Source organism: Oscarella lobularis, chromosome 7 (genome assembly GCF_947507565.1).
Source record: "Oscarella lobularis chromosome 7, ooOscLobu1.1, whole genome shotgun sequence".
Classification (NCBI taxonomy): domain Eukaryota; kingdom Metazoa; phylum Porifera; class Homoscleromorpha; order Homosclerophorida; family Oscarellidae; genus Oscarella; species Oscarella lobularis.
Window position 1 is genome coordinate 2,749,365 of NC_089181.1, and position 20,789 is coordinate 2,770,153.

General features: G+C 49.6%; 6 protein-coding genes across 10 annotated transcripts; 5 read left to right on the plus strand and 1 right to left on the minus strand.

Annotated features, from left to right (window-relative positions):
* The first annotated feature begins 13 nt into the window (after positions 1-13).
* LOC136189330 (WD repeat-containing protein 7-like) lies at positions 14-7,584 on the plus strand. 4 transcript variants are annotated; one of them, XM_065977255.1, is made up of 25 exons: positions 14-181; positions 230-336; positions 397-475; positions 526-621; positions 676-754; positions 811-881; positions 945-1,064; positions 1,128-1,244; positions 1,300-1,371; positions 1,420-1,523; positions 1,582-1,628; positions 1,679-1,758; positions 1,815-1,971; positions 2,024-2,250; positions 2,309-3,540; positions 3,604-3,769; positions 3,823-4,830; positions 4,887-4,969; positions 5,021-5,225; positions 5,287-6,647; positions 6,715-6,840; positions 6,893-6,940; positions 6,994-7,194; positions 7,253-7,385; positions 7,432-7,584. In XM_065977255.1, exons 1-20 carry the CDS (start codon positions 17-19, stop codon positions 5,464-5,466), a joined length of 4,395 nt encoding a protein of 1,464 aa, XP_065833327.1. In that variant the 5' UTR covers positions 14-16; the 3' UTR covers positions 5,467-6,647; positions 6,715-6,840; positions 6,893-6,940; positions 6,994-7,194; positions 7,253-7,385; positions 7,432-7,584. The 4 variants fall into 4 exon arrangements, with proteins under 4 accessions (XP_065833327.1, XP_065833329.1, XP_065833328.1 ...); XM_065977257.1 differs by having other exon boundaries at positions 7,446-7,584; XM_065977256.1 differs by having other exon boundaries at positions 6,997-7,194.
* LOC136189347 (LHFPL tetraspan subfamily member 2 protein-like) lies at positions 5,709-6,791 on the minus strand. The gene is made up of 2 exons (XM_065977284.1): positions 6,194-6,791; positions 5,709-6,089 (listed from the first exon to the last, which is right to left on the minus strand). The coding sequence occupies exons 1-2, from the start codon at positions 6,624-6,626 to the stop codon at positions 5,833-5,835; spliced, it is 690 nt and encodes a 229-aa protein (XP_065833356.1). The 5' UTR covers positions 6,627-6,791; the 3' UTR covers positions 5,709-5,832.
* Positions 7,585-7,628: 44 nt separating the features above from the next.
* LOC136189339 (carboxypeptidase B-like) lies at positions 7,629-11,808 on the plus strand. Of its 2 annotated transcripts, XM_065977270.1 has the most exons (13): positions 7,629-7,783; positions 7,954-8,221; positions 8,270-8,447; positions 8,506-8,579; positions 8,639-8,704; positions 8,758-8,865; positions 8,920-9,011; positions 9,066-9,133; positions 9,180-9,256; positions 9,312-9,491; positions 9,547-9,628; positions 9,698-9,829; positions 10,009-10,150. In XM_065977270.1, the coding sequence occupies exons 1-12, from the start codon at positions 7,671-7,673 to the stop codon at positions 9,721-9,723; spliced, it is 1,332 nt and encodes a 443-aa protein (XP_065833342.1). In that variant the 5' UTR covers positions 7,629-7,670; the 3' UTR covers positions 9,724-9,829; positions 10,009-10,150. The 2 variants fall into 2 exon arrangements, with proteins under 2 accessions (XP_065833342.1, XP_065833344.1); XM_065977272.1 differs by lacking the exons at positions 7,629-7,783; positions 7,954-8,221; positions 8,270-8,447; ... (5 more) ...; positions 9,180-9,256; positions 9,312-9,491 and adding exons at positions 10,337-10,514; positions 10,579-10,652; positions 10,699-10,764; ... (4 more) ...; positions 11,391-11,570; positions 11,617-11,808 and having other exon boundaries at positions 9,553-9,628; positions 10,009-10,282.
* LOC136189340 (uncharacterized) lies at positions 11,625-13,933 on the plus strand. Its single transcript, XM_065977273.1, has 12 exons — positions 11,625-11,698; positions 11,770-11,901; positions 12,112-12,385; positions 12,455-12,632; positions 12,689-12,762; positions 12,814-12,879; positions 12,940-13,047; positions 13,100-13,191; positions 13,246-13,313; positions 13,365-13,441; positions 13,498-13,677; positions 13,731-13,933. Exons 2-12 carry the CDS (start codon positions 11,795-11,797, stop codon positions 13,818-13,820), a joined length of 1,314 nt encoding a protein of 437 aa, XP_065833345.1. The 5' UTR covers positions 11,625-11,698; positions 11,770-11,794; the 3' UTR covers positions 13,821-13,933.
* LOC136189333 (nuclear RNA export factor 1-like) lies at positions 13,934-17,417 on the plus strand. Its single transcript, XM_065977263.1, has 24 exons — positions 13,934-14,010; positions 14,067-14,274; positions 14,465-14,606; positions 14,660-14,743; positions 14,794-14,892; positions 14,952-15,128; positions 15,184-15,253; positions 15,305-15,393; positions 15,453-15,560; positions 15,617-15,729; positions 15,780-15,813; positions 15,859-15,927; positions 15,984-16,039; positions 16,093-16,156; positions 16,211-16,260; positions 16,314-16,375; positions 16,428-16,543; positions 16,593-16,635; positions 16,695-16,764; positions 16,826-16,883; positions 16,936-17,007; positions 17,056-17,117; positions 17,168-17,228; positions 17,287-17,417. Exons 1-24 carry the CDS (start codon positions 13,935-13,937, stop codon positions 17,320-17,322), a joined length of 2,019 nt encoding a protein of 672 aa, XP_065833335.1. The 5' UTR covers position 13,934; the 3' UTR covers positions 17,323-17,417.
* Positions 17,418-17,552: 135 nt separating this feature from the next.
* Positions 17,553-20,789, plus strand: LOC136189331 (methylcytosine dioxygenase TET1-like). Its single transcript, XM_065977261.1, is given in 10 exon segments — positions 17,553-18,091; positions 18,289-18,529; positions 18,583-18,661; positions 18,716-18,752; positions 18,815-18,871; positions 18,925-19,133; positions 19,188-19,316; positions 19,318-19,477; positions 19,528-19,665; positions 19,724-20,789. Coding segments are annotated over 10 exon segments (2,256 nt in total). The 5' UTR covers positions 17,553-17,869; the 3' UTR covers positions 20,708-20,789.

Consider the following 20,789-nt stretch of genomic DNA (forward strand, 5'->3'; position numbering starts at 1 on the left):
GCTGCCCGGACATTCGATGGCGTCGAGCACCGTGATTCCGTTGGTTTTGTGGGGCAAAAAGGCGCCATCTCACGATGTAACGTGCATTATGCTCACAAACGATCAAAAGACGATTGTTACCGGATCGTCTGACGGTCAAATCTGCTTGTGGAGCCTTCGAATGGCCGAAACTGACACCAAAGCAAGACGCTTTCACTTCGCATTGCCCTAATCCACAACGTAGCTCTAGATCTTTCCGAGAAATCTCCTCTTCGGTCACGATTCATCCGTGACGGCGCTCACAAATGCTTCGAACTCGGCGGACAGCTCGGCCGTAATAAGTTCGTCGCGAAGCGGGTGTGCTAGTCCTACGTAGTTGTTTACAAATCTCGTTGACGACGAAACGATATTGCGCAGACAAATTTTCGCCTGGAATCCCGAAGATGGGGCGTGTCTCAAAATGACAAAATTAGCCGGATGCCATACGGATTTGACCGTGAGCAAAACGACGCTTTGTGTGGGTAGCGATGAAAAATTTGTACGTAGGTGTTTAGTATTTTGAAAAATTCTGACAAGGAATGGAGGCTCATCTGTCACGGAGAATATTTGGATATTTACATTTTGGATCCATCAACGTTGGAAGTGAGATTATTAAATACATTAATTATGAATCTCTCAATCGACATATTTTCTCAGGTGTTGAATAAACTGAAGCAGAGAGGAAATCCTGAGTGGATTTCGACGCTTTGCTTTATCAGATCACCAAAAAGAGAAGGCAAACAAAGACGCGTGCCTTGACTGAGAAAACAATTAATTTCATATGCATTGTAGACGGAGTTGTCGTATCCCTTTCTTATCACGGATGTATCAAAGTGTGGACCTTGGAGAACCTCGATAACAAGGCAAATCTATAATAAGCACCTCTTGCTCTCGTCACCCACGCCACCACACCACTTTCTCTTTAGATCGAGGATCCCATACTAGAACAGAAGACGAGTTTCGTAACGGACGTGGCCGCGACGTCCCTCCGCTGCAATCCCTTCACAAATGCCTCAGCCCTAGTCGTCTGCCAAACTCATTGGACAGTAAGAAATTTCAAAACAGCACTCACTACTGGGTGCGCTAATTTTTCTTTGTTTTCTCTCTAGGTCTACGATATATCCAGTGGCGACTTTTCAGAACTGTCTAAATGTGCTGGTCCTGAAAACGTCATCTTTCGACGAGGAGACTTTGTTAGCAAAGATTCCATTGTAGTCTGGTCAGAGGTAAGCGAAGGAGGGGAGGTTTCTCGTTAATTCTTAGTAACGTCGACGTCTGCAGAGAGGTTCTGCTTACGTCTATAAATTTATGAGTGACGGAAAGACCGAATGGACGGCAACCTTTGCTACTGACGTAAGAAGGGGCTCATTCTTTCGCGATTTGATTCACCTGAGTTAATAGTGTCTGCAGCTTCCAGACGGTAAATTGTCTCTATGCTATTCTTTTTCGTTCGGAAGAAAGCTTCCCATTCAGAAATATCTTGTGCAGGGGACCAGCGAAGGATGGTTAGAATTTCCTCTATACAAATAAGTTTGAATGGGTGCAGTTGAGACTCTCTTTTAGCGTCTTTTTATGGAAAGTCAACGAAGAAACGTTTGGACAGAGCAAAGGTAGAGAGTAGGGAAGACAAAGAGAGACTTTTCGAAATAACTTTCTCTAGAGCCTTTATTGCCGTGTGCGTCGGCGTCTTTGAGAAATAGCTGGGAGCAAAATGCCTACTGCGGACTCATTGACGGCTTGGTAGCGAAATTTCTTGAAAAAGGGCAAAGAATTGATTCCTGCCTTTTGCTTTGCAGTGTGATTCGGACGACGGTCGCAATCCTCCCGTCACGTCGTCTCTCTATCTCGCGTCGTCCGGCTATCTTCTCTGCGGTCGTCAAGACGGCTCTATCATCGTCGTCGTTGCCATACAAGCAGCCGTGTCGCAGATTTTAGAAAGCAAAGGATGGCAAAGTAAGAAAAATAGCAGAGTAGCACTCCTCTCCTCAAATAGTATCGTCCCTAGTTGCTGTTCCTCACATACTTCTGCGCGGTCATCGCTGCGCCGTCACGACTCTTCTCTATCCTCACGGCGACGATCCGGTTCGATACAGCGAGAAGTATCTCGTATCGGGTAGCGACGATTTCACCGTTCGACTTTGGGACTTGGCCGCGTCGTCGTTGCTTCACACCTTTACGGTTCACGGCGGAAAGGTCCAACGTCTTTACACTTGTCCGCCAGGCTTCCAGGACGTAAGTGTACCTCGCAATCGATATATGTGCTATTGGGGGTGATTTCTTTTTCGAATAGCCTCGTCTCAACTGCAGCATCTGTTCGGTGGCAAGCGACAACTCGGTCGCTCTTCTGAGTCTCAAAGAACGCAAAGCCGTTCTTCTCGCTTCCTGTCACAAGTTCCCCGTTCGAATCATTCACTGGCGACCGGCGGAGAACTTCATGATCGCCAGCTGCACGGACGGCACCGTGTACGTCTGGCAAACCGACTCGGGTCACTTGGATCGTTGCGAGAGCGGCATCGTTGCGCGAAACATTCTACGCGCCTCATCCGCCTACCCTATCCGACCGGCATTTCCCCTTTCGTCCTATCCGCCACCGCTAGGAATTTCGGGTGTCGTGTCAGAGTCGAAAGGCAGCCGACTGCCACTCGACGTTCAAGCCTATCGCTGTAATCCCGACGATCCGCTCTTTCTCGTCTTGTGCTTCGACCTGGAAGCGCTCATATCGATTCTATCGTCGCGCGACGCGTCGCTTCCGTCGGGCGTATCGCTCGTGTCGCACGGCAATTCGCCCGTTCCCCTGCAAGTAAAGGGTAGGCTCGTCACCGCGTCGACACCTCCGCCCCCGTCGCCGTCGTCGTCGCCGGCGGCGGCGGCGGCGGCGGCGGCGACGTCGTCTCGTTCCGGCAAAGAAGACTTCCAACGATATCTCGCCGCTCGACGAGTGATCGGCAAAGTGGGCGCGTCGTCGTCGACGGCGTCCAAAGAGCGTCGCGTCGTCAAGCAGGCGAAACGAAAAGCGAAGAAGATTCTCGCCGATTCGAGAGCGAGCGGCAGTCCGGGAGCGGTGCGACGACGAGCGCTGACGCTCGGCATGGGCGGCATGGAAGGAGGTCTCGTTAATTTCACGCAGAACGTCGCCAAGCTCGTCGTCTCGTGTCTTCACGCGTGGAAAGTCGACGAGTCGATGGACGACACGTGTTGCACCGTGCTCGGTCTCGCTCGACCCAAACGACGACTCTCGTTCGGGCTTTTGAGTCGGGGAAACGCTTCGTTTCTTATGTCGTCGCCGCACGGTCGAGGCGGCGGCGGAAAGGCGACCGATTCCGGATGCGAATTGGCTCGCTTTCAAGAATACCAGTGGGAAGTGTCGTCGTCCGTCACGACGCAACAGCTTCTCGCCATCGTATCCATGGCAAATACGCTTATGAGTTACGCGAGCTTGGAAGCGAGCGAAAATCTCGTCGCGTCGATATCGCCGCTCCGAAAAGAAGAACTCGTGTTCAATCTCGAATCGACGAAACAACAGTAAGAGGAGGAGGATATTAATACTTTCTACACTGTGATATTATTTCGATTTTCTTTTCTCAGAGGTTCGCCGTCGAGTTATTTGGACGCTGGCGACGCTCAAGTTCGCGCTGCATGGAGTCGTATGGCGGCGATGCACTGCGTCATGCTGGCCGATCACATTGGAAAGGAATACCGGGCACCCATGATGACGGTTCTCGCCGAAAAGTGGCAGCACTCCTGCCAAGAAGTACGCTCCTTTTTCCAACACATATTTTCCCCATCAATATATCTCTATCTTAGATTCGCGAAGCGGCTCAGGCTCTCTTGCAAGCCGAACTGCATCGAATGGACGAAGAAGGTCGAGCGAATTTAATTCGCTTCTGGTATCCCTTATTGCCGCCGCTCACGTCGTCGTCATCATCGTCGTCTCATTCGTTCATAACTTCCTCGATCAAATCGTCGCCGCCGTCGCCGCCGCCACTGTCCGGAATCGACGCCTACAATGCCGGCTACGACAAGCGTCAACGTCAGGCGACGGCCGTCACGTTGCTCGGCGTCATCGTAGCCGAATTCGCAAAAAGTCGCGACGGCGAGAAAAAATCGCGTCGCCACGTCGCCGCATCATCGTCGTCGCGCTCTCGTCGCGAGTCGACACCGGCGGCGGCGGCGGCGACGACGACGTCGCAGCCCGATATCCACGTGATTCAGCGTACGGCTCAATCGCTTGAGAGTCTGTTACTCGATTCGCCGTCGCCGAAATATTCGGTCAATCATCCCGTACGTCGAGCGATGATCGATCTCGTCGGTCGCGGCTTCGCTCACTGGGTCGAACACGTCGACACGGTGCGCGTCGTCAATTTTCTTCTCGAACTCTCGTGCGAAACGAAAAGCAATTTGCGTCCGGTTGGCCAAACGACGAAAACGTCGTCTGCCGCCGTCGTCGACTACTGCGAACCGAACTCGACGACGTGCCACGTGGCAAAGCACGCGCTCGTACTCTGCGCAATGGCTCGGCCCATGGTCTTTATAACGGTCGTCGCCAAAGAGGTTGCCGCCTTTTCGCCGTCGACCGCCGCTTCGGCGATGCTCGCCGATCTTCGACACGCGGGCGAAGTGCACGGGACGGTCGGCGGTAGCGGCACGAAGAGCGCGACGGGATCGACGGGGGGATCGGCGTCGGGAGCGGCGTCGGCAAAAGCCGCTCAGTCAGCGAATAGTATTGTCGTGCGAGCGAGAAAAACGATAATTCACGTGATGGAAACGCTCGTGGAGAAAATGCCGGAAGAGGCCGTCTTTCAATTGTTAGAGGTATCTATGTAATACGGGCGGGCTGGAGACGAACGTATGTATACACTTCTTTCTAGATTATGGATGTAATTGTTCATTGTATCGATGCGTCGGTGTTGAAGGCTCACGGCCTTTCCAAAGTCTTTCCCTTGATTACAAAGTACCGCGCTACTGCACGTGAATACGGTTTATCATAATTTCAATGCTCTAGATTTAACATGATGAGTTATTGCCAAGGGCCTCGGCGCTTGGCCGTCGGATCGCGCGACGGACACATTGCTATCTACGAACTGAAAGGATTGCGCTGTCATCTGCTCGCCGCTCATTCGTGTCCCATCACGGCGCTCGCTTTTTCGAACGAGGGTCGTACGTTGGCTTCCTATTCTACCGGTGATTCAAAAATCAGCGTTTGGCACGTGAGTATCGATTCTTTTTTTCTCTCTTTCGATTTTCATCTTTCTCTTTCTCCTCCTATAGACGGGATCGTCGTTCTTTGGAATGCTTTCGTCGACGCCGCGATTGCTTCGTTCGTTCACAACGGAACCGTGCAAACCGAGACCCGTTTTGCAGCTGATGAAGACGGTCAACCTAGTTTGGGTGAGTCAGAAAAAAATCGTGCTAATCACCGACGGAAAGGAACAGCAATTCACCCTATAGCGACGGGCGTGGGCGTGGGCGAGGGCAGAGAGTCGTGTGGGTGTGCGGAGGAGGGGGGAGGAATTATTTCGGTTTTGTGTGCGTCACAAGAGGAGCAATAAAAATGACGTAGAGGGGGATCTATTGTTCTGATTTCATTCTATGGTTGGCACTGTGCGAGTCCATGGTAGGCTTCAGCACATCTGTTGGGCTTACCTAATCGTGTTTACATGACGCTAATGCGTGTAACCGAGCCAACCACATAAACGAACGACCGCTCATTACGTTAGACAGAAAACCGAGCTTCAAATGCTCCAATAAATAAAACGGCGGACTCTACTAAAGCTGTCGTGACCTTCTGTACACACACCCCATGCGAAACGACGCTTAGGGCACAAAAATGCATGAGTACCCGTTCCCGATTTTTTCCTCTACGCGATGACTGTTACACGCCTTCGCCGCTTTCGGCGAAAGCAGACAGGCGAAGAGCGTCAGAACGATGCCCGCGGCGACGACGTAGATACCCCAGCCGACGCTACACGTGCCGGGATTGTAGATCGACGCCTCTTGTCCGCACGTCTGTCGAAACGTGTCGGACGACCAGGCGATGGGATAGATGGTTGCGCCTGGCACGAGAATAAACACTGCGAACAAACGCGAACGCTTAGATCAGCATGGGAATTCGATATTCGGCACAGGGGAGGCCCTCCCGCGGGGCCCCACCCCGCCACTCCTCCTGTTTACTTACTCGACAGTCCTTGAATAAGGCCAGCGATGGAAACGATGTTATAACGTCCGACATTTTGTTTCCAGAAGGTAACGATGCCCAGGGTCGTGGCGACGGCGAGCAAGCCGGCGCTGACGCCGAAAAGAACGACGGAAGCCTTCCAAGCGGCGGCGTCATACTGGGCGAAACCCAGAAAGCGGCACGAGTGGCCGCCGTCTGCGTTCTGAAGATACGTGACGAGGCATCGTTTGACGAGACCGATTTCGAGTCCAGTGCCGACGAAGGTCGGCGGAGTCATCGAAACGGCGCCGCCGCCTTCGTTTTCGCCGCTCGGAGATGGTGCGACGAGCCACGTTGGCGTTAGAAAAGCGAGAACGCAGCAGCCGAACGCGGTGAACGTAAAGAGGAGCCAAAGCACGGTTCGACTAGCGACGACGCAAACACACTCCGTCATTGCTCCAAGAGTGAAGTGCAGGTGGCTGGGGCGGTAGTAGGTGGTGCACTTTTGTACTCTTCTAGCGCACTTTTTCTAATTGTGGAAGGATGTTCCTGTTTCTTATGACCGCCGTCAGTCGTCCGTGTGGCTTCAAGATGCGGATGGGAGTTGCCACTAACCGGCTGCGTTCGCAGTCCGTCGTCACACGACTTACATCCGTTTACACAGTCGTGTAGGTGACGTCACTAGCATCTGATTAGCCTCTAATCAGTAAATCTCCGTAGTCTGGGCTACACGCGCAATGTAGAAAAGATTGAAGCAAACAATGAACGGTATTTTGCGGCAAAAACGCCACATTGATATCCTTAGGTTCTCGATTTGCTAGTAGAACAACGCGCGCTAGCGCCAGTTCTCCTAAGATGTCTGCACGATTGCGAAGCGTCGTTATGATCGTGCGCGATCTGCAACGGTCCATGCACTTCTTTCGCGATGGACTCGGAGTTCAAGTGACGTCTACAGGCGAAATGTGGGCTGAAGTTGAGTGCGGGTGCGAGCCGGGCTCACTTTTACTCAAACAGGCCGAACGGTGAGAAAGGGGTCGCGTGTACGACGCGTGACGTGCGATTTTTGCGTGCACTTGCCAGAGAAGCCTGTGCAACGAGCGGATATTCGCCCTTTTTAAATTTTGATGTCAGTGACTTGGATGGAACCGTGCAGAAATTGGTATCGTTGGGCGCTGTTATGGATGGACCCATCAAGTATCCTCTACACGGAAAAGTGAGCAGCAAAGAGAAACCAACTATTTTTAGTGTACTCTTTCTAGTGTGCTGCTCTCAGAACTATTGACGGACAGATGATCGGTCTCTATGAGAGAAACTGATATCTTGTGCAAGAGTAGTTATATAAAATTTACGACTGTATTCATCTGATAAAGAAATCGAATTAATAAATAGGGAAAGCAGTACGCACGACCAGAGTCAATTTGGATTGGCCAGGCACGATGTAACGCGCGTTGCCCTGAATGCATAAGAGTCAAGAGTCTTGTTTGGTCTAGAACGATCTATGAATTCTCTTTTTCTACTCCTTGTCGCAGCTGCTTCTCTGTTCACCTCAGTTCTTGGAACCGAGCCAGCAAGAAGAAAGGTCGCTTACACTGGGCAACGAGTGATCCGCTGGTATGAGAATGCATCCACTACTGCCCATGCTCATCTAGATATCTCATGCAGTAAAACTCGCTGCAGTATATTTCTAGCAGACGTATCACTACTACAGTAGACGATACTCACATGCCATCTCTATGAGTAGTCCACCTCACGTGACATCTTCTTTCTCTACTGTACTGTAGTCATTATTCTCCAGCGAATGACCTGGACACAGTCAGTCTTAGATCTCGCCTCCTCAATGATCCTCTTCTCGATGTGTGGGCTATTGGCGCAAATGGTTCAATAGACGTCCGAGTTTCAGACGCCGGGGAGGCGGGCCTTCGAATTCAACGCCAATTGGAAGAACAATTCGATAACTGCAGCGTACGAGTTGCCGACGTCGAGACGCTCGTTCAGACGTTTGAAGCAGCTCAGAAACAGAAGGAGCAACAGGAATGGCACGAAGAATACGTGAGTTCCTCGAGAAGCTCCAACTATATGAGAACTTTTGTCTCTTAGCATCGATACGAGGACATTTTTGCGTGGTACGAAGCAAAGAATCAGTCGCATCCCGAATTGGTCACCATGCGCATTGCTGGCGTGTCATACGAGGAGCGACCAATGCCCGCCGTTCACATAACGGCCGGCTCGGGCGAGGAGAAATTGAAGATCTACTTTCAATGTCAAATTCACGCACGTGAGATTAGCAGATTTAGAATATCAAATTATTATACGGTGTACTTCTTCTACTAAAGGCGAGTGGATCAGCGGTGCTGTATGCATGTTTATTGTTCATTATTTGCTAGAAAATTACGGCGTCGATGAACGCGTAAGCTCCGCAACATACGTCTCCAATACAATAAAAGATTTCTCTTTTTTTTAAATTAGGTGACGACCGTTCTTAATGAGTTGGAGTTGATTGTCGTACCTTTTGTCAATCCTGACGGCTACTCGGTTAGATTCCGTTGTAGTGGCTTAGGACTCCGGTGCTATTTCTCTCCTTACAGTATTCGTGGGACGGCGACCGGCTGTGGCGTAAGAATCGACGCGTCAACTCGGGCACTTCGTGCCGCGGCGTCGACTTGAATCGTAACTACAACGATCACTGGAACGAGGCGAGAAATAAGAAAAAAAATAGGACAAGGCATCGTTTATACGCGTTTTTTAAGGGTGGAAGCTCAAATAATCCGTGCAGCGAGACGTTTCACGGCGCATTCGCCGCTTCCGAGCCCGAAACGCAAGTTACCAGCAATTATTTCATGTAGAATAATCAGCTTCTTTTATTACGGTGTTATACGTACTTCTGCTTTGATAGGAATACCGGTCGGATCGTAGGGGCCATTGATTGGCATTCCTACTCCCAGCTTATCTTGAGACCATACGGTGCGAAAAAATTTAGCAGCATCTTGTGATTTTTTTCTTTCTACAGGATGGACAAGCGTCGACGCACCGGACGAGCCGTGGCTAAAGGCTCTCGGCGATGGAATGAGCGCTGTTGCTTATGAAGTAGCACTAGTGTACTCCTATATACACAAAGAAAATATTTCGTCTTTGCTTTGAGGTTCACAACCGAAGGTACACGTCTCAGAAGTCAATTGGACTCTATCCGACCACTGGATCTGCCGACGATTGGTTCTATGGCGAAGAGGCGACGGCGGCAAACAGAGGATACAGAGCCGCGGGCTACACGATTGAGTTGAGAGACACTGGACAGTACGGATTTCTTCTGCCGCCTGATCAGGTACTCTGCTATTAAAATCATAGTCGACATTTTAATGGCACTCTTATCTTTATAGATAATTCCCAATGGAGAGGAAATGGTTGCCGCTGCTCTCTACTTCTGCCAGGCCTGCTTGGATAATCCCATTCCGGCGCCAAGTAACTGATCACGTTTCTGACTGTTGATTGACTTGTGTGTCTCACGTGCTTTGTATTCGGGCTACATAGGTCGTTTGTTTTTCAACGGTGATTGATGTTGTCGCTCTTTCTTGCTTTGGCGACGTTCGTTCTTCTTGTGACGGCCGGCACTGCTCTACCAACTAGAGACGTTTCTTATACAGGACAAAAGGTGGTGCGATGGTAAGCATTTACTGCTGATTACCTCGGCAAATAGGACGATTACGGGGACAAGCCATTAGACTAGGTTCTTCCGTGTTGCATGTCTAACTTAGCTGTGAAACTTGGTGAGTAGAATGAACTGCCTGCGCGTCAGACCACTCGTGACTTCTCCTCCATATGTGATTATCATAATTGTTTAGCTTTCCTGGAGCGACTTCATTGGCTAAAACTAAAGAAATATCGCGTCTTCTAGCCAATCCTCTTCTCGACGTCTGGGCTGTTAGAACAAATGGATCTGTTGACATCCGAATCGTTGATGGTACCGCGGCGGGAGACAAGATTCAAACCGAATTGGAGAAGATCTTCGATCGTTGCGACGTTCATATTCCCGACGTAGAGCAATTTGTTCAAGCGTCAGAGTCGGCAAACGCTAACTTGGGCGACGTTGAACAGCAGGAATGGCACGAAGAATACGTATGTGGTCTCTTGTAGTGCGATTATATTTATGACTCTTTGTTGTACTTCTAGCATAGATACGAAGACATTTTTGCATGGTACGAGGGAAAGAACGGGTCACATCCCGAATTGGTCGATATGGCTATTGCCGGTTTGTCATACGAGGAGCGACCAATGCCCGCCGTTCACATAACGGCCGGCTCAGGCGAGGAGAAATTAAAGATCTTTTTGCAATGTCAAATCCATGCACGTAATAGATCGCAGTAGATAGAGTGCAATGAGAAGAACAGAGCGAATAAAATTGTTTCATGCAGGCGAGTGGATCAGCGGAGCAGTGTGCATGTACATAGTCGACTATCTATTGGAAAATTACGGAATCGACGAACGAGTGGGTAGACACGTAGATGAGTGTACAACTCTTCTATTATTTTAAGGTGACGACGATTCTGAACGAATTGGAATTGATTATCATACCTTTTGTCAATCCGGATGGCTACTCGGTAAGAACGTGACTACAATACAAAAAAAACGAAGGTGACTTTTTTTTTTCGAGTATAGTATACATGGGATGGCGATAGGCTGTGGCGCAAGAATCGACAGATCAATTCCGGCAGCACTTGTCGTGGCGTGGATATAAATCGCAACTATGACGATCATTGGAATGAGGTATAGGCATCGTCTGACGGAAATGAATTAGCGCATGACCTTGCTGATGAGTAAAGGGTGGAAGTTCAGATGATCCGTGCAGCGAAGTATATCACGGCGTGTCTCCGGCTTCTGAGCCTGAAACTCAAGTGACCGCCAATTATTTTACGTGCGCACAGCTTGCCGATTTCTCGAGTGCCTAACAACGGTTATTTCCTTGTAGGAGCGTGGCTCCCGTTGTGGGTGCTATTGACTGGCATTCTTTTGGTCAACTGATCTTGAGACCTTACGGTATTTACTGATCAATGAGGAAGCAAATAGTTGGACTTAATTAATTAAATAAGTATAGGATGGACAAGCGCCGATCCGCCAGATGAACCGTGGCTGAGAGCGCTTGGCGATGGAATGAGTGCTGTGGCCTTTGAAGTAGGAGAAGGCCACGACGCGTACATATTTCGTATAGATTTTTCTGTCATTTGAGGTTCACGGAAAACGCTACGTTTCTCAGAAAGGAATTGGACTTTATCCGGCGACTGGGACGGCGATCGATTGGTTTTACGGCCCCGAGGCAACAGAAATGAACAAAGGATATAGATCGGCCAGCTATGCGATTGAATTGAGAGACACTGGAGATTACGGCTTTCTCCTGCCACCCGATCAGGTAATTTTACAAGCCGCGTAAACATCTAATCAAGCGCACACTATAGATTATTCCCAATGGAGAAGAGATGCTTGCCGCAATTCTCTACTTCTGCCAGGCCTGCTTGGATAATCCCATTCCGGCGCCAAGTAACTGATCACGTTTCTGACTAATGATTGACTTGTGTGTCTCACGTGCTTTTCGCATTCGGGCTACTTAGGTCGTTTGTTTGTCAACGGAGATTGATGCTGTCGCTCTTTCTTCTTTTGGCGACGTCCGTTCTTTTTGTGACGGCCGGCACCGCTCCGCCGACTAGAGACGTTTCCTATACAGGACAGAAGGTGGTGCGATGGTAAGCATTTACTGCTAATCACCTCGGCAAATAGGAAGGACAAGTCTAATATTAGACTGGGTCTTTTTCTACGCACGTATTTTTTAACTTGGCTGTGGCTGCGAAACTTAGTGAGAGGGGACCACCCAGACTTGAGACCATGCACTCGTGACTTTTCCTCCTCCATGCATGCGTGTCTCCCGTGATTATACGTATTTTAATTTTGTTTAGCTTTCCCGGAGCGACTTCGTTGGCCAAAACTAAAGAAATATCGCGTCTTCTAACCGATCCTCTTCTCGACGTCTGGGCTGTCAAAGCAAATGGATCTGTTGACATCCGAATCGTTGATGGAACGGCGGCTGGAGACAAAATTCAAACCGAATTGGAGAAGCTCTTCGATCGTTGCGACGTTCGCATTCCCGACGTGGAGCAATTTGTTCAAACGTCAGAGTCGGCAAGCTCCAACGTAGGCAACGTCGAACAGCAGGAATGGCACGAAGAATACGTACGTGTTCTCATTTTTTTGCGGCCGTACGATGTGACGGCATTGGCACGACTCCTTTTGTAATTCTAGCATCGATACGAAGACATCTTCGCATGGTACGAGAGCAAGAACGAGTCATATCCCCAATTGGTCAATATGCGCATTGCCGGCGCGTCGTACGAAGAGCGACCGATGCCCGCCGTTCATATAACGGCCGGGTCAGGCGAGGAGAAGCTGAAGATTTATTTTCAATGTCAAATCCATGCACGTAATAGATCAGTAGATAGAGCGCACCGAAGAACAGAGCGAATATGGTTATTTTAGGCGAGTGGATCAGTGGAGCAGTGTGCATGTACATAGTCGACTATCTACTGGAAAATTACGGAAATGACGAACGGGTGCGTATAAAGGTATTTGGGAGTGGTGAGTGCGCAAACTGTCATTGTTAGGTGACGGCAATTCTGAACGAATTGGAATTGATTGTCATACCTTTTGTCAATCCGGATGGCTACTCGGTAAGAAAATGACAACAATACAGAAAGCGCAAGTTGCTGTGACTTTTTGCGATTATACAGTATACATGGGATGGCGACAGGCTATGGCGCAAGAATCGGCAGATCAACCCAGGCAGCAATTGTCGTGGTGTGGATTTAAATCGCAACTACAACGATCATTGGAACGAGGTAGAATCTTCGGACAAAACAAACTAGTGGGTGATTAATTTGCTGAGTAAAGGGTGGAAGTTCAAGCAACCCGTGCAGCGAGACATTCCACGGCCCGTCTGCCGCCTCCGAGCCCGAAACTCAAGTGACCAGCAACTATTTCATGTCGGTGTGACGTCGTTTGCTTCTCTATTGCCAATGAATGTTTTATTTACGCAGGAGCACGGGTCTCATCATAGGAGCTATTGACTGGCATTCTTACTCCCAACTGATCTTGAGACCTTATGGTACGCACGCACTGGCTCTAGTATAAGTCAGCTCTATTGACCGTGTTATAGGTTGGACAAGCGCCGATTCGCCAGATGAACCGTGGCTGCGTGCACTGGGTGATGGAATGAGTTCTGTTGCCTTCGAAGTCAGGAGAACAGTCTCGATCTAATGACGTGTATTGCATACATGTGTCATTCTAAGGTTCACGGAGCAAGGTACACTTCTCAGAAGTCGATTGGGCTTTATCCGACGTCTGGAACGGCGTCTGATTGGTTTTATGGCCTGGAAGCAACCGAAGCGAATAGAGGATACAGAGCAGCCGGTTACACCATTGAATTGAGGGACACCGGACAGTACGGATTTCTCCTTCCGCCCCAACAGGTTTTTAATTAAAAATGTATGAAAATATCAAAGGAGATGCGCAATCTTTTCAGATTATTCCTAACGGAGAGGAAATGCTTGCTGCAGCTCTCTACTATTGCCAAGCCGTTTTGGATAATCCTATACGCTATCCGGAAAATTAAAAACATTTGGGACATCGTGCTTCTACTGCTGCTGCTGCTTTTTTTTGTCTTTTTCTCGATGTGAATTTTTGTTGGCGCTGCTTTGAGTTTTCTAACGCACGTTAGGCCTTAAAGATGGCGCATCAGGCCGATGCTCGTTTCGTGATAAAAGCGAGTCGAGACGGATCGAGACAGGTCGAATCGTACGGCAGTAAGCCTCTGTTAAGACGCTCTCGCAAGCGCGAGCGCGCAATTCTCCGTTTCAAGGACCCGGCAGAGGCCAAAGCTCGGATCGATCGAGAAGCGGTCGAATGCGACGCGGCCGAAGCAGAGGCCCCAGCCATTCGTATTACCGCGGCCGAGGACGCGGTCTCAATCCCAGAACGCGTCTAGAAGACGACGGCGACGCCGATTTCGACGGCGACTTCGAAATGGGAGGCGAAAGCGACTCGTCGGGATCTGCGACGCGAAGATAGTAGGATTAAATAATCGCTTGCCTCGAGACAGGTTCTCTGGAAAACGCATTATTAAAAAAAAACCCGGCATGAAATGAAACGGACCCTGACCTTTTGTATAGTAACTGGTCACAGTGTGACCAGTTTGTATGTTTGTACAAGCTTGCACTAATCAATCGTTCAGCTGATTGTTTTTGCTCCCTATGCTAGTACTCCGTATGGTCGACCTGCTAGTACTCCGTATAGTCGACCAACGTCTGCTTCAACGTCCTTTCGACGGCCTGGTCGACCGTCTCCACACGATAGATCGGATCCTTTGCCGGGTAGACGGGGTCTGTGGAATAAGATTATTGTAAGTTGGCTGGTGCACGTTTTTACGTAGCAAAGATGACATTTCGTTTCTAGATTCCCGGCGGAGCGCAGCACAATCAGGATTGGCTTCTGCGTCAGCTGCGAAGTAGCATACGAGAAGTATTTGAACCAATTGAGGTGCACCATCACAAGGATATGGCAAATTGAGTTGAGATCCTGGTCCTTAGTTTCACGTGTCAGGACAAGCCGCTTGCTTCTATGTACGAGACGAGAGAGCGGCTCGCGAGTTGAAATCGCTTCGAATACAAACGCGAGACGGATCAGAGGTGAGCTTCCAACCAAGCAGAGGAGGAGTAAATGTAATCATCGTCTTTCTATTTTCTAGCTGAGCGTTATTGTAAAAGTCGGTCAAAGTCCACGAGATCACGGATCGTCGTCGTCGTCGGCGGCGGCGGCGGCAGCGGCGTTCGGTCCACAACGCTTGGCGCAGCAGCTGATGGGCGGCGGAGCGTTTCAGTCCGCAGACAGATCCGGTTCACTTCAAATCGAGGAGGCCATTAAAGTATCTTGGTTGCGAGGAGCTGTTTTCTTTTTTTTCGCTACGTATACGCGTTCAGTTGGCTCTCGGGGAACGATACGATACGACGACAAATGCGCTGGATCTTTCGGATTTTTACAACGACGACGGTACGTCACTGCGCACAAGCACCAAAGTTAATGAATTCGTCTTGTTCCTAGTATTAAGACGAAACGGAGAACGGGTGATATTGGGACGAGCCAATTACATGGAGGCCGTCCTGAAAGTTATTGGAGAAAATTGTCCGCAGGTGAGATAAACAGCAGCACGTGTCTTTTGCAATATTGACATTTCGTTTTCTTTAATTAGCTTCAAGGGCTCAATTTGGGCTCTAATCGTTTGATGACGCTCGACGGCTTGAAAGAGCTCGAGACGCGTGTACCCAACTTGGAGATTCTCAATCTTTCGAATAATCAGGTGAGTCTTGTGCTACTCGTTTCTCTAAAAAAACGTTGTAAAGAATGCTTTCAAAGATTCGATCAGAAGCAGAACTTGATAAACTGAAAGGCCTAGCGCGATTGAAGTCGATTGCGCTCGAAGGAAATCCGTTCACAATGCAATACAAGACCCCTGGAAGCTACATCAGGTAAAAGAACAGTCAAAAGGGGAAAGCGAAATAGTCAAATTTCTTTTCAGTTCTATACAGAACCGACTTGGCGTTATTGAATTGGTATGCACGAAGCGACTAAATTTCCGTGACGCAATTTTTTCGCAGGACGGTCAACTTTTACCAGCTCGCATTGGATTTGATTTGCCTGCCCCGTCATCGCTACCTCAAGCAAAAGTACGTTAACTACTAAGTTCCTTTGTACTAGTGTTGCTTAATTTTCTAATTAAAAGGAGGGCTATTGTGGAGATGACGGAGTTCGAGCAATAGTTCACCAATTCTTAGAAACGTTTGAAACACGGCGAGACAGCGAGAGGCGAGTTCATTAGTCGACTTTCTCAGGTACTACGGCTGCTACGATACTCCGAGGGGTAGAGAGCGTCTCATTGAAGCCTACACCGACGACGTAGGACAATAACATCCCCCGTTCGAAGACGTACGCGACGTGCTTGATTTTTAGGCGCTTTTTTCCCTCAGCGTTTGCAGCAGCACGTCGGCGGGAAAGCAAAGGCACGCGAAGGGAGAGAACGTTTCTAAATAAATTATTGATTTTTTTTCTAAAGGGGGCCGCCGCTGGGCGACTACGTGCGTCAGAGTCGAAATCTAATGAGGATTCGCGATTCCGGTTCGTTTTGCCCCGCCGGAAGATTCGACGACACTCGCGCGTCTCGTTCTAGGAAAACGAACCGAGCTGCTGAAACGCGGTCGACTCTGCATAGCGTCCTTCCTGAACGAACTTCCCAAAACCAAACACGTGCCGTCGACTTTTGTGATCGACGTATCTTTATCGACGGTACTATTTATTTCTTTTTTCCTCGACGCGACCCCATGCTCTCGTTTAGCCGACCTGCGTCGTCTTTTCGGTTGGAGGATCGTTTCAGGAAGGTGATCGATTCTTCGCCCGCAGTGAATCGTGTTATTTATTATTCGTGATGCCTTTGCAGTGGGTGGCGTGAGGACGACTCTTCGCTCGTTCACAAGACTCTTCGTCTGCGTGCGTTCACCAGGCAACAGGTAAGATTTCAAAAAAAAGTTTTCCTAAATCGAATAAGGTCACGTCGTGCCGTCTCCGTAGTCTACTAATTGCGAACGACCAGCTCCAAATTCGCAATGCGTCTTTGCAACGGCTAAGAGTACGCTAGAATCGTACGCGTCTCGCGTGGGTTTCCTTATGTATGCGCGTAGGCCATAGAGGGGTCGTCTGATCAGATGGCTACGCCGTCGTTTGGCGGCGCCGATGCTGGGCTTAGCCAACAGGTAAGCACCGATTTCTCTCCTGTTCTCGTAAATTCATTCCGTCGGCAGCATCGAGACGCAATTCTCCAGTTTAGTAAAGAATCGGGAATGAATTTTGAATGGTCGCAAAAGTGATTTTTTAAAGCGCTTCTTTTGCCTGCATATTTTAATTTGGTCTTAGATGCTTATCGGAAAACGGCTGGGTGTATCTCCAAGCAGCTCAGGCTTTCACCACGCTACAGGTGATACTCGAAATTCTCTGACACCCGCGCATTTCGGCACGCTTTCTTACCGTTGCAGAAAAATTCAGCGATTCCACCGGAAGCTTTCCAATAAATTCAACTTTTTAGATATTTGTCGCGTAAGTTGTTAGAAGGTTGTCGCGATTAGCGATATTTATTTTTTGTCGTAACGGAGAGCAGTTAAGTCTCGTTGCAGCGTTCAGCGCCAGCGTTAGTACGGATCACGACCAATCAAAAATGCACAGTTATAATCAAATCAACAGGAAGTTGTTTATTTCAAAGCTGCATGTGCTGAGCGCTCAGCGATCGCCGACGCTGACGTTGGGCCAGGGGTTTAGGATCTCTGCCGGCTGGACGCCACGCCAGCCGAGCGTCGCTGCTGGCCTAAATCAACAAACCCCTAATTCTGGGCTCATCGCCCGCGATGCTTGTTTGTCCTGTAGCCGATTACGTCAGTCGACTGCACGAGCTGTGCCCCTGGAGCGGCAGGATAAAGATAGAAAGCGGCGAAGTTTGTCATACGGACGAAGCTATTTTTCTTCTCGATCTCCTGTCCGACCCCTTCAGCCAAACAGGATAAAACTTTCATCCGGGCCAAGGTCTGCGTGCCATCTTCATAATAGCGAAAATCGGCGGTCGCCATGAGCTCGACGACGTGCCTCGTCTTTCGAGACGAATACGGGAAACGAGCCGCGCGAACCGACAGCACATCACAGCCCGAGATCGACGACGGCGCTCGTTTCGATTCGAGCGAAGAAACGGCTGAGAACGCGGCCGCCAACAACGCCGTCGCCGCCGTCGCCGCTTCGACGACGCTCGAGAAATCGGACGGCGGCGTCTACCACAGAACGGCAGCCTCCGAGGTACGTAAGAACCGTGAGAAAAAATTCGCGTTCGCTGTTTTTGCGGTCTTGGCGCGTCCCCTTTCCTTTTATCGCGCCATGAAATGACGGTCGCGTTGTCCATTTTGAACTGGAATGTGCGCTATACTGTACAAAAATACTCCATCTCAACGATAATGATGTCGATCGTTCAAAAAACGTTGATTTTTCTTGAGCAGAGCTCGTTGTCCCTCCCGACGCCAATCCATGTTGATTGCAATCCGGAAATCGGAGCTAATGGGACGGGAGCCGTCGAAATAACTCCTACGAAACGAAAAGGAAAGGCGCCGAAAGTTATCACCACGGCAAAAAGTCCAAAGAAACGAGCAAAATCAATAAGTTCCACCCGAAAGATAAGGCGATCAGTGAAGGTTCCTGGTTCAGTTCGAACAGATCAGTCAAGCGACTGCCTTTGCTCAGGCAATAGAACACCTAGAAGATTATCATAGTGTCCAATATGTATTTTCCCAAAGGTGGTGATGTTGGACCCTACTATAGTCACTTGGGCACCGCTTTCAATGAGGACGAATTGAGGGCATTATTGCAGACAAGGTAATTCTCATACATTTGTCGAAACGTTTTCCCTACCCATAAAACTGTAATTAGATTCGAATGCAATGACGATCAACTTCGGATGATCCAAGTGAGTGTCCACCACGCGACAATAGAATAAAATCGATTTTATTATTTCTCAAATCTCCCCAGGTGGAATTCAGCGGAAAGGAGGCAGTCACGCGCGAAGGATGTCCCATTGCCAAATGGGTACGCTCTACGACCAACCCGCTATCAATAACCAATACTCAGTTTCCCTGCAGGTCGTACGTCGATCGAGCGCCGAGGAGAAGTATTTGGCTGTGTATCGACGGCGCAAGGGTCACGTGTGCAGTTCCACGTTGCTAGTCATCGGCATTGTGTCGTGGGAGGGCATCGGTGCCGACGAAGCACTGAGCATGTATAGCTTCCTAACGTCGACTCTTTCCCAATGCGGAATGCCCACGCAAAGGCAATGCGGACAGAACGATACGTCAGTAGATTTCCAAGTGGTCGCGCGCTCGCGTTCAGGTTTTTGATGTCATAGGAAAACCTGCCGTTGTCAGGGCGACGATCCTGAAACGTGCGGCGCTTCGTTTACGTTCGGATGCTCGTGGAGTCTGTTTTACGACGCGTGCAAGTTCGGACGAAGCGTCAACGCGAGAAAATTCAAATTAGCCGACGAATCCAAAGCAAGTCGTTCCCAATCCGTCACTCTACTTTCCCCCTCTTTGTCCCCTCCCCCAGGAAGGCGAATTGGAAAATCGTCTGCAAGACTTGGCTACCGTCGTGGGAACCCAGTATGAACGACTAGCTCCGGTCGCCTTCACTAATCAGGTGCGACTTCATATTGTCTACTCTTTCATAAGGGATCTCTGTCTCTCTAGACGCAGTACGATTCCGTTGCTAGTGCGTGTCGCATCGGTCGCAAGCCGGGCAGACCCTTTTCGGGTGTTACCGCCTGCGCCGACTTCTGTACGCACAGTCACTACGACAGGCACAACATGGACGACGGAGCGACGGTGGTAAGAGGACGACGGTCTCTTCGTCTCTCGTCGCCTATTTTTTTTTGAATCTGTAAAGGTGATCACCTTGCTCGGGGATTGCGTTCAACGTCGCTCTGCCGGCGACGAACAGCTGCACGTTCTACCTCTTTATCGATTACCGACTGGAAATGGAAGTCGAGCTCAAACCGGCGTTGAGCTGAATTCTTCCGCTTCCTTCCTCGCTCAATCGTTAAACGGTGAAGGATCTCCGAGCGGCGGACACGTGTTGGCCGAGGGCATAGGCTTAGCTCTTGGGCACGGTTCGATGCTGATCGAGTGTGCTAAGAAGGAATTGCACGCTACGACGCCCGTTCCTCGTCCCCATCGAGCTCATCCGACTCGACTTAGCCTCGTTTTTTATCAGCATCGAAAGCTCAACTTGGCTTCGCACGGGTGGAACGAAGCGCAAGAAAAAGCCGCTGAATGGAAACGAAGAAGACAGCCAAAGGAAACAGTCGCAAAGCAGCAGAAAGAGGAAGAGGAGGAGATAGCTCCGGGACCGCAAACGTCAACCGAAGAGGCTACACCACTAGAGATACCTCCGGTTGACGTTTCTGGTGCGCAACAGTTGTGGGATGGAGGAGCCGCCGCTAGTTATCCTAACGGCATTGGTGCCTATGGGAGTGGGCCAGTTCCTCCCGTATCGGCGCCATATCCGTATCCTTATTGGCAAAATGCGTCGGGAACGCCAGCTTACAGTCAGTCGTATCCTACAACTAGGTGTCAGTGTGAGTGGTGCCTTCATCTACGCAACGCATGGGACGTTCAAAAATTTGGAGGGTATAGCATACCTTTAGCTAGCATGCCCTATGCTCAGCCCGCGCCTGGTCCTGGTGCAGGCGTTGGTGCACCAACGTTAGTAGCGCCGGCCGGGTATTACAGTGGCTATCAACAGTATCCCTACTTTCAACAAGAGCATTCACCACACTATCCATCCTATTCATACACTCCCTACGCAACCGTTCAGCAGCCATACCAACCACCTACATTTGGCGGCGATAACTATTACAGACCTTACTGAAAAATCTATTTTATTTATTTATTTCACGTGTAGAATTTTGAAGTTACTGTACAATACTCTGTACAATATACGGAAGAACGCG

Bases quoted from the DNA above. Each gene is read 5' to 3' on its own strand.
- LOC136189330 (XM_065977255.1), top strand. From the start codon at position 17: ATGGCGTCGAGCACCGTGATTCCGTTGGTTTTGTGGGGCAAAAAGGCG. The intron at 755-810 runs GCAAACAAAGAC...TATGCATTGTAG, and splicing joins CAGATCACCAAAAAGAGAAG to ACGGAGTTGTCGTATCCCTT. The intron at 2,251-2,308 runs GTAAGTGTACCT...TTTTTCGAATAG, and splicing joins GTCCGCCAGGCTTCCAGGAC to CCTCGTCTCAACTGCAGCAT.
- LOC136189347 (XM_065977284.1), bottom strand. From the start codon at position 6,626: ATGACGGAGTGTGTTTGCGTCGTCGCTAGTCGAACCGTGCTTTGGCTC. The intron at 6,090-6,193 runs GTAAGTAAACAG...GTTTGTTCGCAG, and splicing joins CCTTATTCAAGGACTGTCGA to TGTTTATTCTCGTGCCAGGC.
- LOC136189339 (XM_065977270.1), top strand. From the start codon at position 7,671: ATGAATTCTCTTTTTCTACTCCTTGTCGCAGCTGCTTCTCTGTTCACC. The intron at 8,448-8,505 runs GTGAGATTAGCA...CTTCTACTAAAG, and splicing joins TCAATGTCAAATTCACGCAC to GCGAGTGGATCAGCGGTGCT. The intron at 8,705-8,757 runs GTTAGATTCCGT...CTCTCCTTACAG, and splicing joins TCAATCCTGACGGCTACTCG to TATTCGTGGGACGGCGACCG.
- LOC136189340 (XM_065977273.1), top strand. From the start codon at position 11,795: ATGCTGTCGCTCTTTCTTCTTTTGGCGACGTCCGTTCTTTTTGTGACG. The intron at 12,880-12,939 runs GTAAGAAAATGA...GCGATTATACAG, and splicing joins TCAATCCGGATGGCTACTCG to TATACATGGGATGGCGACAG. The intron at 13,314-13,364 runs GTACGCACGCAC...ACCGTGTTATAG, and splicing joins ACTGATCTTGAGACCTTATG to GTTGGACAAGCGCCGATTCG.
- LOC136189333 (XM_065977263.1), top strand. From the start codon at position 13,935: ATGGCGCATCAGGCCGATGCTCGTTTCGTGATAAAAGCGAGTCGAGAC. The intron at 15,129-15,183 runs GTATCTTGGTTG...ATACGCGTTCAG, and splicing joins AAATCGAGGAGGCCATTAAA to TTGGCTCTCGGGGAACGATA. The intron at 17,008-17,055 runs GTAAGCACCGAT...TTCCGTCGGCAG, and splicing joins ATGCTGGGCTTAGCCAACAG to CATCGAGACGCAATTCTCCA.